This window comes from Varanus komodoensis, unplaced genomic scaffold (genome assembly GCF_004798865.1).
Source record: "Varanus komodoensis strain SLA01 unplaced genomic scaffold, ASM479886v1 scaffold5, whole genome shotgun sequence".
Taxonomy (NCBI): Eukaryota; Metazoa; Chordata; class Lepidosauria; order Squamata; family Varanidae; genus Varanus; species Varanus komodoensis.
In genome coordinates this window covers 8,226,152-8,239,680 of record NW_025336087.1, presented here as the reverse complement: position 1 = coordinate 8,239,680, position 13,529 = coordinate 8,226,152, and the positions used below count along the sequence as shown (strand labels likewise).

Genomic DNA, 13,529 nt, shown 5'->3' with positions numbered 1-13,529 from the left:
GAAGATAAAAAAATACACCAAAAAGTGGGGGGGGGGAGGGGCAGAGTGGCAACTGCAGCAGTTCCTCTAGCCATCCAGCTTCTACTATCCTTCTATACTTAGCAACAGACATGCTAGCACTCAACTTATTGCTACATAGGCTGCTCTATGCTACCATCCCACTTAGACCTCTCTGCTTTCATCCAAATGCCCACCTGCCATTTTTTTCCAACACCAGAGTAGCACACCATGCTGCCTGAAAGAGCCATCTTGGAATCAGCTGCAGTATGTACTTCTGCCTGCCTGCTGTGGTTCTCACAGTTGCCATTTATAAGTTGCCCTGCCATTGTTTTTTAGGCAAAAAACAATCTCTCATGCTTCCTTAAAATTGTTCTTCAAATAGAGAGTACTCCACTCTGCCTTCCTATATAAAGTCATATAACTATGACTTTAATTCCATATTTTAGAATAGGCCTGATTTAACATAGTGTGCCTATTTTAGGGTAGACATGAATCAGATTGCAGTATAAAATGGACCTGTGGAATTTTAAGGGGTGCTAGTCTAAAATAAACAAAGTTAGTCTGCCAAAAGTATTCTGCTTCAACCAACCCTCCTTCAAAGATTTTCTGAAATAACACATACAAAACTCCCTTCTAATTTCAGGTCTTATGGGTTTAAATTTGACACGAACAACATTTTGTAAGAATAGTTATGTAACAAGTATCTATTTTCATTCCTAGGAACTACAAGCTGAACCCCAAGATCTCTTGAAATGTCACAACCAATACTGAGGCAGTCTGTGTGCTGCAGCTGCTTTTCTTGGTAATCTTGTATCAGAGCCAGAGCTGGCTGTATCTCATCATCCCCTGTGGTTTTGACATGGAAGCAACCTTTGCAAGGTTGGAGACATGGAAGCAAACCTTTAGGGTCACATTCTGCAGCCAATTCCCTTGGCTATCTCTTTACTTTTTAAAAATCTTTAAAAATTTACTTCTTTTAAAAAAAGTAAATCTCTTTACTTCCCGCCTAGAGCCCGGAAGAACATTGCTATTGTAGTGAAAATAGTGCTTAGATTCTGACCTGGTGTTCTTGCACAATAAATGCCACTTACTCTGCATCCACCCTCTTTTGCATCTTTTAAATAGGTAAAGGTAAAGGTTTCCCCTTGACATTAAAGTCCAGTCATGCCTGACTCCTGGGGGCGGTGCTCATCTCTGTTTCCTAGCCGAGGGAGCCAGCGTTTGTCTGCAGAAAGCCTCCGTGGTCATGTGGCCAGCATGACTAAACACCGAAGTGCACGGAATGCTGTTACCTCCCCAGCAAAGTGGTACCTTTTTATCTACTTGCATTTGCATGCTTTCGAACTGCAAGGTTGGCAGGAGCTGGGACCGAGCAACAGGAACTCACCCCGTTGTGCAGATTCGAACCGGTGACCTTTCGATCAACCAGCCCAGTTTAAACCACTGTGCCACCTGCATCCCAAATAGATTAATAGAGCTACATAAATCCCGTTGTCCACTGATGATTAGTGTTACTTTCTAGATTATGGATTAAAGTTTTTTGTGTTACATAAATTCAGACGCCTTCTGGAGCAGAAAATGGATTTGTGTAAAGTAATACAAAGCCTAGGGCGAGGGATCCCAAGCTAGTGCTTGTCAGCACCCATGTGGCATGAACACTGCTATGTTGTACTCCAGGTCCCTGTTTCTTGTAAGTATTATTTTCAAAAGATTTGGGTTTTTTCCTTATTGTGTAACTGAAGTATTACAAAGCAAGGCAGTGGCCTTGAGCACCATCTTAATCACTCAAAATACCTATGTGATGTCCAGAGGCATTCTTATGAAAAAGTATGGATGGCTGAAGCCTAGCACTTCATTTTAAAGCATGTCAGCCATGTCTTTAAAAAAAGGCTGAACAAGGCAGGCTGAAGGTGATAAGAAGCATCTCAGAGGGGCAATATCTTTGAAGGCTAGTGGGGCTTTTTTGCTTGTGCTATGCTTCTTTTTTCCTGAGTTGGTGAAAGAGGGTTATTTGCTGGCTTATTTTGTTATAGTGTGTGTTCTGTTTTGTCTCATTCTCTCTCTCTTTCTCTATCATTAGTTTTCCTTCAGTTAAATGGGTATCTTGTGTTTTGTGTGTTGGTACTCAGAACACACCCATAGCTTGCATTAAGGTTCTTTGGACCATTACTTATGTTTTAGCCTCACTGGTCTGCCTCTGCACAAAATGCAAGTTTTGTGAATACTCATGTCCACTATATAGTAGCCATTCTATGAATGGGAAAGCCCCCCTCTCATTGTAGTCATTTGTGAGAGAGGCCATAGCACAATAGCACTTTCCCTAAACTGGAAATAGCCAATACATTCTCATCAAGGTCACCTCATCAAATAAAAGTGATTCTTTACTCTCCAGTACTGTACTGAAAAGAGACAGATATCTCAGCCTGGACTACTGTGGAATCTGTGTTGTTACTTGTTATGCTACATGTACAGTCCTGTAGGTCCAGGAATTTAGTTTGACTATTAATTTGCTTTGAAAACATTATTTCTTGCATAGCTGCATAGAAAGCTTGAATGTATAAGAAGCAAAAAATGGAATGTCTAAACATTCTAGTACCCAGTAGAATGGCTTGGAATAGGACATTTTCAGTAAGACTAGCACATGTGTTTTACTTTGGCGATGACAAATTCAGAAGGAATGAAGGGGCTCTAATACTGAGGCAAATGTAGCATCCAAAGGAAGGATACATAATGATAATATCAAATAGCTGACCAAACACTATAAATCAGAATTTATGAAAAACCTATCCATATAACCATCACTTAAGTCTCTGCTTCAACAACAGATACTGAAGAAAAAGAAATTGAAAACTTTCAGGCAAGGTGTTCAAGAGGAACAAAGTAAGCCACAGCCTTGAATTTACAAGAGCTGAATAGGGAGTTGATGGATAAGACATTTTGAACGGTATTCATTTTAGGGTTGCCATATGTCAGAGATGACTTGACAGCACATAGCAGTAACAATTTACTTCTTTAACAAAGGGGATTTGAATGAATGTAGATATTAAAACGTAGGCTTTTCAAATATTGTTTACAATAGAAAAAGTGCCTGTATGGAAGGCAAAGGGTGGACAGTTAGCATATATACTTCTGGGCAGAGCCATAATAATTGTAATATTTTCTCATTAGGAAAAGCTTTATGTAGTAAATTGTATGGGTTTTAGCTTACATTTATCTTTTAATTTATGTCAGGATCAGAGTGATTATAAACAAATTAAACAGGCAATATTAAGGCAAGGATGGGAAATTTGTGGACTCTGAATGTCAGACTACAGCTCCCATCAGCCCTGATAGTAAAGTCAATGGTGAGAGATTATAGGCCAAAATGACTGGAGGACCACAAGCTGCCCACCTCTAAACTATAGTCAGAATTAGATCTAGATCAACAAAGTTGTGTTAGGATCCTTCCAAATACACAACAAACGAAGAGTCTTTCCAGGAGCAGAATCCTCAAAATAAGTAATATGTCTTATGATCCAGAAATATCATGTGACTTAACCATGGAAAGAAGGCATTGGACACAGGCAAAATTTAAACCCTGAAATCTCTTAACGATTTTTAGCGTTTTAGTGAATAATCTTCTTTCTTATATTTCTACTTTAATGACCAATTCTGATCGGCAAGATAGCAATCATGATTAGATTGTATCAGTCTTCCCCAGCCTAATGCCCTTCAAACATATTGGACTACAGCTCCTATCATTTCTGGTCAGCAATGCCCATGCTGCCTAGGAATAATGAGAGCTGCAGTCTAAGGCATACGGAGGGCACTGGGCTGGCAAAGGATGGATTGCATGATACTTAATTCCTATATCCTCTATTTAAAAATCCATAATTAATATTTTATGCATGAAACTTTATGTAAATTACTCAGTTTTCATATTCTGGAAAGAAATGCTTTCAGTATCTTGTGTAAAAGTTTTAAAGTTAAAGTGCTTCTTGTACTATAACAGCAAATTAAAATATTATGAAAAAATATACCATCTGTTCAGTTGGCTATATTTCATTGTATTAACCCCCACCCGGAGTAAATGAAAACTAAACAAATTTGCTCATGATAACAAAAAGGAAGTACTTCATCTCTTATCATTCACAGTTATTCTTTCTCAGTAATAATATATGAATCCTAAATAAAGACCAATATTCTTTATCTTGCTAAAATATTTTAAACACAATTAATAGCAATTTTAGGATGCAGAAAAGCAGGGTTTTGGCTAAGAGAGTGCAGCCATTTTTTCACAATCTTTTCTCAAAGGCAATTTGTAATATACTGTAGGTATATAATAAAATCAGCCACAAGAGACAGCTTATTACACAAATGTTGGCCGACTGAGCTACAGCAGTAGCAACAAGTACCACTATTGTGTTTAAAACCTATAATCACCAGATATAAGCAGTGTTACTATTTTAATCTATAAAACATTCTACAAGCATAATACATCACACTGCACTATGAAATGTTCATTCATAAAAGTTTACAGTTTTTCATTGTTTTGTAGCTAGAGGAAGTTTGGTGCCCCCTGCTGTTAAAAAACGAAACTTGTTATTATACATGCACTCCTGAGTCCCCTTAAACAAAGTTTTTTAACAGCAAAAAGAGTTAACAGAACCACAGTGCAAAATAAGAAGAAATTTGAATTCTGTTGCTTTGACATACAACACAAAATGCATGAATGCATTTGTCCTACTATATGTGGTAGTATACCTACTGTTCAGCGTACAGTATTAAGATATAGTATTAGGAGCTCAGTATTAAGATAACTATAAAATATATGAAAATATATTTTTGCTCATGTTTATATTATTACAATAAATTTAGCAAGTAAAGAGACAGGGAATGGAAGTTACCTGCTAAATTTAGCAAGTAAAGAGACTGAGAATAGAAAACATTACAAGGAGTACAAGCAGTCTGAGCTACAAATGTCTGAGCTGCGAACAACCCGTACTTATGAATGAACCGTCATAAACCTTATCAATTTTGATAAGTAACTGTGGAAAATTGCCAACACCATATTGCGCAAGAGAGGAAGCAAAAGGGCAGAGAGGGAGGGTCTTCAAAGCATGCTTTCCTGCCCCACCTAACTGGAAAGGGAAATTTCTCTGGCATTTCCTTGCTGCAAAGAGAAAGCACTTCTAAGTTTGGATGAGGAGGGGGCTAGAAATATTCATGGTTCTTCCACTTTCACAGAGGTCCTGTGCTCCAGCCCCTGTGAATGTGGAGAATTGACCGTACATGATCTGACTTACATACAAATTCAACTTAAAGACAAATTTCCATTTTCTCAGGATGGAACTCATTTGTAACCCAGGGACTGCATGTAATAAAATAAAAGCTGACAGGTATGGTGATGTAAATGGCTGCATACTTAAAAGTGTGTGTAATGTGTTAATACATGACTGCTTGTGTACATAGCTAAAAGCTGGAAGAAAAACACATGTTGAATTCAGGAAGTAGAAAGCTGCAAGACCAAATTGTATAGGAGCAAAGTTCAAATTTAATATAGTAGGTATGTCCAATGATGGCTGGAATGGAATACTAGTCATAGCCAATTTGTGGGAGACCTATAAAATAGAATTGGGGAGATTCAGAGATTTTCTCCTTGTCCTTATAAATATCTGTTCTTGTGAGAAACCAAGAAGTTCTCTTTTGTATGGGACCGGACAAAAAGAAAAGAAAAAAAGAACATTTTACTCCCGAGTGAGTAGGTTTCTTACACCAGTTATTTCATGATAAGCTACAAGGAGAATAGGCAGGTGATTACCTGTAACTGTCCTTTGAGTATTCATCTATGTGTTTAACCATATAGGTTCTATGACAGCATGGAAACTGTTGCTAGGAAGATTCTATAGCCAAAATAGTTGTATCAATGTGTCCACCACACGAGGTTCATCTGGACTGATTTAGGGATTCCAAGTCAAATTCTTTGAGGGATGTCTGTGGGGTAGAGCATGTAGATGAATCACAGCTGCAAGAAACACATCCAAAGCCTGGCTAACAGGACCACCATGAGTGATGCTGCCATGAAAATGAGGAGCCAATCAATCTGGAAAGTGGTGGTAACTGTGTGTCTGCATGAGTTGAACTGACACTCTGGAATCTGGGAAGTATGCCATTGTTGAACTGAAGTCAAGATGGGAACCAGTGAAGAGGATCGACTGACATGGGTAGAAAGAATTTTTTTCTAAGTTTATACAAAACACCAATGAAGTGCAGGTAGTCTTGTTAAGATGATGCCACACTCAGCCAGTTATCAGCATTACTGGATTCCTTTGATAAGCGTTCCTGGACTCCTTTGAGGTGTAATTGAGCACAGGTAACCAGCATACCCGTTGTGAAGACTCTTGGGGCTGTAGACGATCTAAAAGGCAAAACAGAAAACTGGAAAGTGTCTTTTCCAATCGAAAAGCGTAGGAAATGTCTGTATGTAGATGTGGGAATAAGCATCCTTCAAATCTATTGAGGCACACCAATGTTCTTCATGCAGGTTGAATGTTCTGCAAATTCACCATATAGAACTTCTTCAGTGAGTTTATTCATTTTAATATTTATATACCACCCCATTCCCATAGTCTCTGGGAGGGTTACAAGAAATTAAAACCTACAGTGATTAAAATTAATAAAAACAACATATTAAATAAAACTGAAATGAGAACTAATCTGGGAAGGCCTTTCAGAATAGATAGGTCTTAACTCCCTCTTAAAGGGATGCAGGTGGTGCAGTGGTTTAAACTGCTGTGCTGCTGGGCTGGCTGACTGAAAGGTCACCGGTTCGAATCTGCATAACAGGGTGAGTTCCCATTGCTCTGTCCCAGCTCCTGTCAACCTTGCAGTTCAAAAGCATGCAAATACAAGTACCACTTCGGTGGGAAGGTAGCAGTGTTCCGTGCACTTTGGTGTTTAGTCATGCCAGCCATGTCACAGTGTGCATGGGTTCCTGAAGGCCTAAGACCCAGAAGAAAATGAAGAATGAAAAAGCATGATGGGACTGACCAGACTGAGAAAACTGAGAGGCCAGGAGTGGTTGGAGAAGGGAACATAACAGATAAGCCCACGCTGTACCGTCCAGAGAGACAATGGAATGTGACGAGAGTGCATGTGTTCAAGATAAAGACCAGCATGTTCTGTGTCAGCTCTGCTCAGAGGAGTTCACTGTTTGATCCAGTTGGACTAAGCTGATAGCATCAACTTAAAGGTATAAAATGACTGGGCTTTCCAGCTCCCGTGTGTGCCAGAACAGTATTGCAACTGGTGACCCACAGTCCTGATGGATCACCGAGAGGGTCTATTGGCTGTGAGTATGAGTGTTGCATGAATGCGAGTGTGAATGAGGCCTCTTGATATTGTTGCTGATGATTGCTGAACTTGTATTCTTATACTTTTGTATTCTTTATATCATAGAATAAATGTTACATGCATAGTGTTTAAAACCAGATCTGGCATTCAGTCTCTTTTTGAGAAGGGCTTTCCTTGGAAACCTGATAGTCTCCTCTTTACTGAATCAAGGACCACTTTATGATGATCACAGCCACATGACCACAGAAACTGTCTGCAGACAAACGCTGGCTCCCTCGGCTAGGAAGCGGAGATGAGCACTGCCCCCTAGAGTCAGACATGACTGGACTTTAATGTCAAGGGGAAACCTTTACCTTTACCTTTTTAACTCCCTCTTAAAGGTTACAATCTGGGAAATCACAGCCGTCTTTCCTGAAAGACCATTCCACTGCTTAGGGAACACCACTGAAAAAGCCTGCTAGATAGTTGAATAATCAGTTCAAGTTGTGACAACCCAGATACAGGGTGGACATCAGGAAAAGCTTCCTCACTGTCAGAGCAATACAACAGTAGAACCAGCTGCCTAGAGAGGTGGTGGGCCCTCCCACACAAGATACATTCAAAAAGAAACTGGACAGCCATCTGGGTGGGATGGTGTGACATGGTGTCCTGCAACAGCAGAGGGTTGGACTCAATGGCCTTCATGGCCCCTTCCAACTCTACTATTCTGTGATTTTATGATTCTATGAGATTAATCGTACAGAAGACGACTTCAGAAGATTATCCCCAGAGGACCTGAGCTGGTGAGGCACAATGTAGAAGCAAAGGTTTTCCTGAAGGTATTTTGAACCCAAGCCATGGAGGTCTTTAAAGGTACCAAGACCTTGTACTGTATCTGGAAATGTTTTGGCAGTCAGTGCAAAGTTGCTGTCTCTGAGGTCAAAGCCCTCCATCCTGCTTCAGTATTGTAAAGCATCTGGAGTAGAAACTGTCCTGGAGTTACAAAGTAGGGACCTGCTCTATAGTGTCCTTGTGAAGCAGTGAGTCTAACTCTGTAATCAAGGCTGTAGATGAAATTGTACTCCTTATTATACTGAAATGCAGGAGGGTAACAAACTCAATCTTGAATCCAGCTCTCTTTGACCCTCTGGCAGATGGTCACAGAAGGAGCCGATTTTTCCCCAAAGAAAAGGCTGACATTGGTCAAGGAAGCTTGGTAGTTTGCTTATGCTGAACGCCATGGTGGAAGATTAGATGCACCTCTCCATCAAGTCCAAGAGGCAGGTTTCCCTGGCTACCAGTGCACAGTGCTCCAGATGTGACCTTCTCCAAGTTTACTTGACTGGAGTTCAGTCGTGGGAGTTGGTAAAAAAAAGTCATGATTCTGATCTGCAGCCTGTATATGTTCTTGAGTCTTTGGGATATCAGGGCCATGGAGAAGGGCTTCTTCTATGACGGCTGTACTATCTGCAGGACTGTTGACAGAATGATATAGAAACTGGGGCTTACCATCCATGTAGACTGTGCTGAATACCAGATTCCTCATCTCCTCTGTTGGCTGCTCTGTGTCCAGGCCCAGAGACTGCATTCAGAGGATATGATCCAAAAAATTGAGAAGCTTGGTCCAGGGTTTCCACAGCTGCTTCAGGATATGAAAGGGATGGAGTCACTGATGATGAAGAAGCCATATCTGATGCATAGTTCCTTAGTTCAGATAATAGAGATTCTGGTTTTGATCCCAAAAGTACAGAGGCAGGTGACGAAGGCAGTGGAATGGTCCAGCAATGATTTTTGAAGGGTCTGAGGCTAAGGCAACAGAACTCTAGGTATCAGTAGTGGAGGCTTTCAAAGCATAGGGTCCCCATACAAATGCTTCCACCCTCTGAGCTCTCATCACTTCTGAGCACTGGTTGACCCCACCAGCAACCCACATATATTGTTGAATTCCCAGTATGATGGTGGGATAGACCATTCAAAGTGTTTGTCCCAGTCCAAGAAGGGAGAGTGAGAGTTAGCTCTACAGCACTCAGATTTGACATAGGCTACATCCACTGGACCACTTAGATTGTACGTGACCTGCAAGACCCTGAGTCTGTGGAAGGAGGACAGGTCCATGGCTGAGGTGATATATCCCAGATCTCCATTCACCAACAATGATGTTGCTGAGTCCAGTTTCTTCTCAGTAATGCAGGGTCAGACTGAACATGGTTGGTACCAATGGAGACTGCTGAGTCAAATCAGAATGGTGGGTCTTCAAATGCTGCTTGGCATTTGATTTCCAATTTGGCAGCTTCTGCCAGGTCTGCTGCTTTGGCACTCTTTGCCTACTTCTTGGCTTTGGACTTCTTCAGCAAGCATCTTAGTGTTGGCAGCACAGTCTAGCCCCTAGTTACAGCCATTGCTGAAGCAGGCACAGTTGGATGTGAAACGGGCCTGTGAGTTAGATGGGCATTCAACAGGTTTGGAGGAATGTACTGCTTCTTCGAGTTTGCTCAGTGAAGGCCTAACAGTGAGGGTGGAAGTGCATGATTTGGGCTTCTCCCAGGTAGAACAGGCATAGAGAGTGCCTGTCAGTAGGTGGAAGTTTGCTTCCTCAATGGATGCATTTTCTAAATAGTGCCTTGGAGGCCACTGAACAAGGAGGAATGGAGATTTTTAAGGCGATATAATGAAAAATATATGTGGAATGAAGAGGTGGAAGGAAGGGATTTTTATGTTTATATATAGGCATCAAGGTAAGGGAAAAAAATCTCAAGGATATAGAAAGATCAGTAGAATGTTGCAAGAATTAGAATAGAAACAAGATATAAAGAAAAGTTGTAAATCACAATCCTGAGGCACCACAATGGCAGTTGAAGAACAGAGGGAATGGGTGGGCACCATGGGCTGATGCTGCAGGTATGGAAAAAGTTCCCGCCAAAATTCTCTTAGCTGTAGAATCTTCTCAACAACAAGATTCATGCAGTGGAGAGCTCATATATGTGATAGAGAGAGACCACAAAGAACAACACTTACATGGCTATACAGTGGAAGAGAACAAAAGGCTATAACTATGGAAGACACTTGTTTTGTTAATATTATATAACAGTCTTATTGAAATTGACAATGTAATCTTTTCCGAGTGGCTTTTCTGAAAAGGACAGCAGAACAAGTTTTTGTGACCTATAAAAGACTGACATCTATTTTGGGAATGAATTAAAAGGATGGCCTAAAGGGTAACCATGTCCCAGACCTCCTGAGATAAGGTGAATGCATTCTCACAGAGACAGTGCTACTGGCAGTGCAGTTTTCCAGGATTACAAGTTCTGGGCTAGGTAGAAACTTTAATCAGTCCAAGGGCTGCATTTGCTCATGTGTAACTTAAACTCCCAGCAATAGTCACACAGCTGCTTATAGCAGCCATTCTAAATTCTAAAGGACATAACATTCTGGACATTTTGTGGTCTCTCTTGTGGCCACTGGTTTTTTTTTTCTTTCTCCTCTATAGCATAGTTTTGGGTAACCTAACCTTATCATTTTTACTATCATGGTTATAGTCCACTTTTTTTCTTTTGAAAGGAACCCAAGGTCACTTAAATTATCCATCTCCTCTACATTTTATCCTCATAACCATATTGTAAGGTAAGGTAGGTTGCAAATCAGTAACTGGTCCAGTCATCCAGTGACTTTCAGTGAAGACTCAGGATCTAGGACTCTCTTGATCAAACATAATATATGCATGAACACAGTTAATGGCAATTAGCTTATGGCATGTGACAACCATGATTTCAAATCACGAAGCAATAAATAATACATGTAAGAGCCCCTAGCAAACACCAGTGATCTTTTGGTACAGTTTTTTCATGCACGTCTATACATGAAGATGACTATGAAAATAGTCATTCTTAGATCATTCTTTCTTTCGAAATAAGGATAAAGAGCTGCTGAAATTTGGACCAAACCATTTACATAAGTTTTGTAGGACAGGTGGGCAACATGAGGCCTTCCAGATATTTTGGCCTACAGATGGCTATGTCTGATAGGAGGTGTAGGGCAAAACATGAGGAGGGTCACAGGTCACCCACTGATGATTTATATGGCTAACAATTATTTTCTTTGCTCAGGAGAAAACCAATAATTGTACACACACACAATTTCTTCCCTACATTTCTAGTATTTTTCAAAGCGATGTATAAAGTTTGTACAGATTTTAGTTCTCCAGCCAATGGATTAATTCAGACATTATAACAAAGCATAGTTAAGGAAGCCTACCTGTGGTTTGGCACGAAACTTGAATCAATAAACCATGGTTTGAAATCAGTCAACAAACTGGATTTAGAAGTGATGGCATGAAGTGTGTTTGCAAACTATGATTTGTGCCAACAATTATATGGCATGATATTTTAATTGATACACCATTGTAACGGCCACCGCTCCAATTTAGAGGAGAAGTTCATATTCTGAATCCTGAACATATGAAAGTTAAAAGCAGTCAAGCAGTTTTAAATTACCAGGTTGCTTTTATGTTTAAAATCTCTAAGCAGATTATCAGAAAGTACTGCTAACTTGATAATGACCCTAATTCCCCTTGGTAATCAAATAAAATTTCTTCATGTAATAAATCACTGAATTGTTAGTATATACCTGCATTTGTAACCATCTTTCTTGCCATCTTTGCTTCTTCCTCAAACTGTTTTCCTGGTTTCTTTTTCTCCTGCTCAACTTTTGATCAATAATTGTCAAGGGCTGAAGATGACCAAGAGGTGTGACATACTGTTGCAGAACATCTTCTTTTGCAGTGCTCTTTGATGAAGACAGCAACAGCTGCTGATCCGTAGTAACACTCTCAAGATAGTTTTTGGAAGCTTCTAAAATGGAACTAAATTTAGCCTCTTCTGGTGGTAATACACTGTAGGAAGTAACTGTAAAAGTCTTTGGAAGCTCACCAGCATTTGATTTCACTGGGCACTGAAAATAATTACATGTTCTGCTAGGCTTTAATTGTAAGCAGCCCTTTGTACTAAAACGCTGTGCTTCTCGTTGTCTGGAAGAAACAGGTCTCTTGCTCATGGCAGTTCCATATAAAGGAGGCAACAAGTCAAGCTGCTGTCTGAAGTTAAAGTCCAAACTCTGTGATTTTCTATGAAAAGTTTTTACACTGTATCTGTCATTCACAGCCAGTGAAGCTGAAAGACTTGATTTTGGACTAGACACTTTGAAGTGTAATTTTTTACTATTCATCTCAAAGTTGGTTGATCTCACCTCCAGGCAAAGTGCCTCTATTAATCTTCCAATGGCATCATTAGTTTTGGCCATGTATGAAAGTTTTTGATTTCTAGTTCCATCTGTCACACTCTGCTGTATTTCCTTGTTAAAATCGGAATGAACTGTACAAAGTGACAAGTGCTTTAGTTGTGATATTGGTGATGTAATTGAACTAGCTGTCTGGAAGTCAGTTCGCCTTTCACAAAGATGGATATTTGTAAACTCATTGCAGGAACATTTTGCATTATTGACAAAGTTAAAGCCCCCAGGATGGGCCCCACAGAATGGGCAGTTGAATTTTCCAGTTGTCCAGTGTGCCTATGTACAATGAAGAAAACAAACAATGAAATATTTCTAATCCATATTTTCCCCCAATACAAAAACATGTTACATTTCATTTTATGAATGAAAAAGAGCAAACAAACAAAACCTAGGTTCTGGAAAACTGAATTGTTAACTTCTCACTAGAACCATTTAAAAATTACTTTGGTCTTAGATCTGTGCTGTGCACTTAGGCTTTTATATGGATCTTCAATAATCAGGCAGCTACCTAAACTATATCCTACATGGAATCAGTTTGATTTTTAAAATATCTATTGAAATTTCCAGGATTGAAAATGCCTAGCTATATGTGCAACTACAGCACATAATAGAACATGTAACAGTTAGCTGCCCTGGAGTCCTCACCTTCCTGCAGCCCACTGGGCTATAACCTCTGACCCAACACTGAATTCAGCACATAACAAAGTTTGGACCAGACACTGGATTCAGCACACAACAACTGAAGAGTTTTGGGGAAAGGATTTTATTAAAAGGTTAGCAAAATAAGGATTGAGGATCTAAAAACACTAGGACACCAAGGAAGGATGGGAAAGGAAAGGGCAATTGGAGAGCAGCACAGATACAACTAATCACAGCCCGAGACCCCAGGCCCTGTTGGTTTCCTCAAACACAAAATAACATGACTTCCGTAG

General features: G+C 40.0%; 1 protein-coding gene across 2 annotated transcripts in view; it reads right to left on the bottom strand.

Annotated features, from left to right (window-relative positions):
- Positions 1–13,529, bottom strand: part of RNF180 (ring finger protein 180) — a 71,436-nt gene that overhangs the window by 49,381 nt on the left and 8,526 nt on the right. For both annotated transcript variants that reach the window (XM_044446560.1, XM_044446559.1), the window contains one exon: positions 11,935–12,873. In XM_044446560.1, coding sequence (XP_044302495.1) covers positions 11,935–12,873 — 939 coding nt within the window. The remainder of the gene's footprint in view (positions 1–11,934; positions 12,874–13,529) is intronic.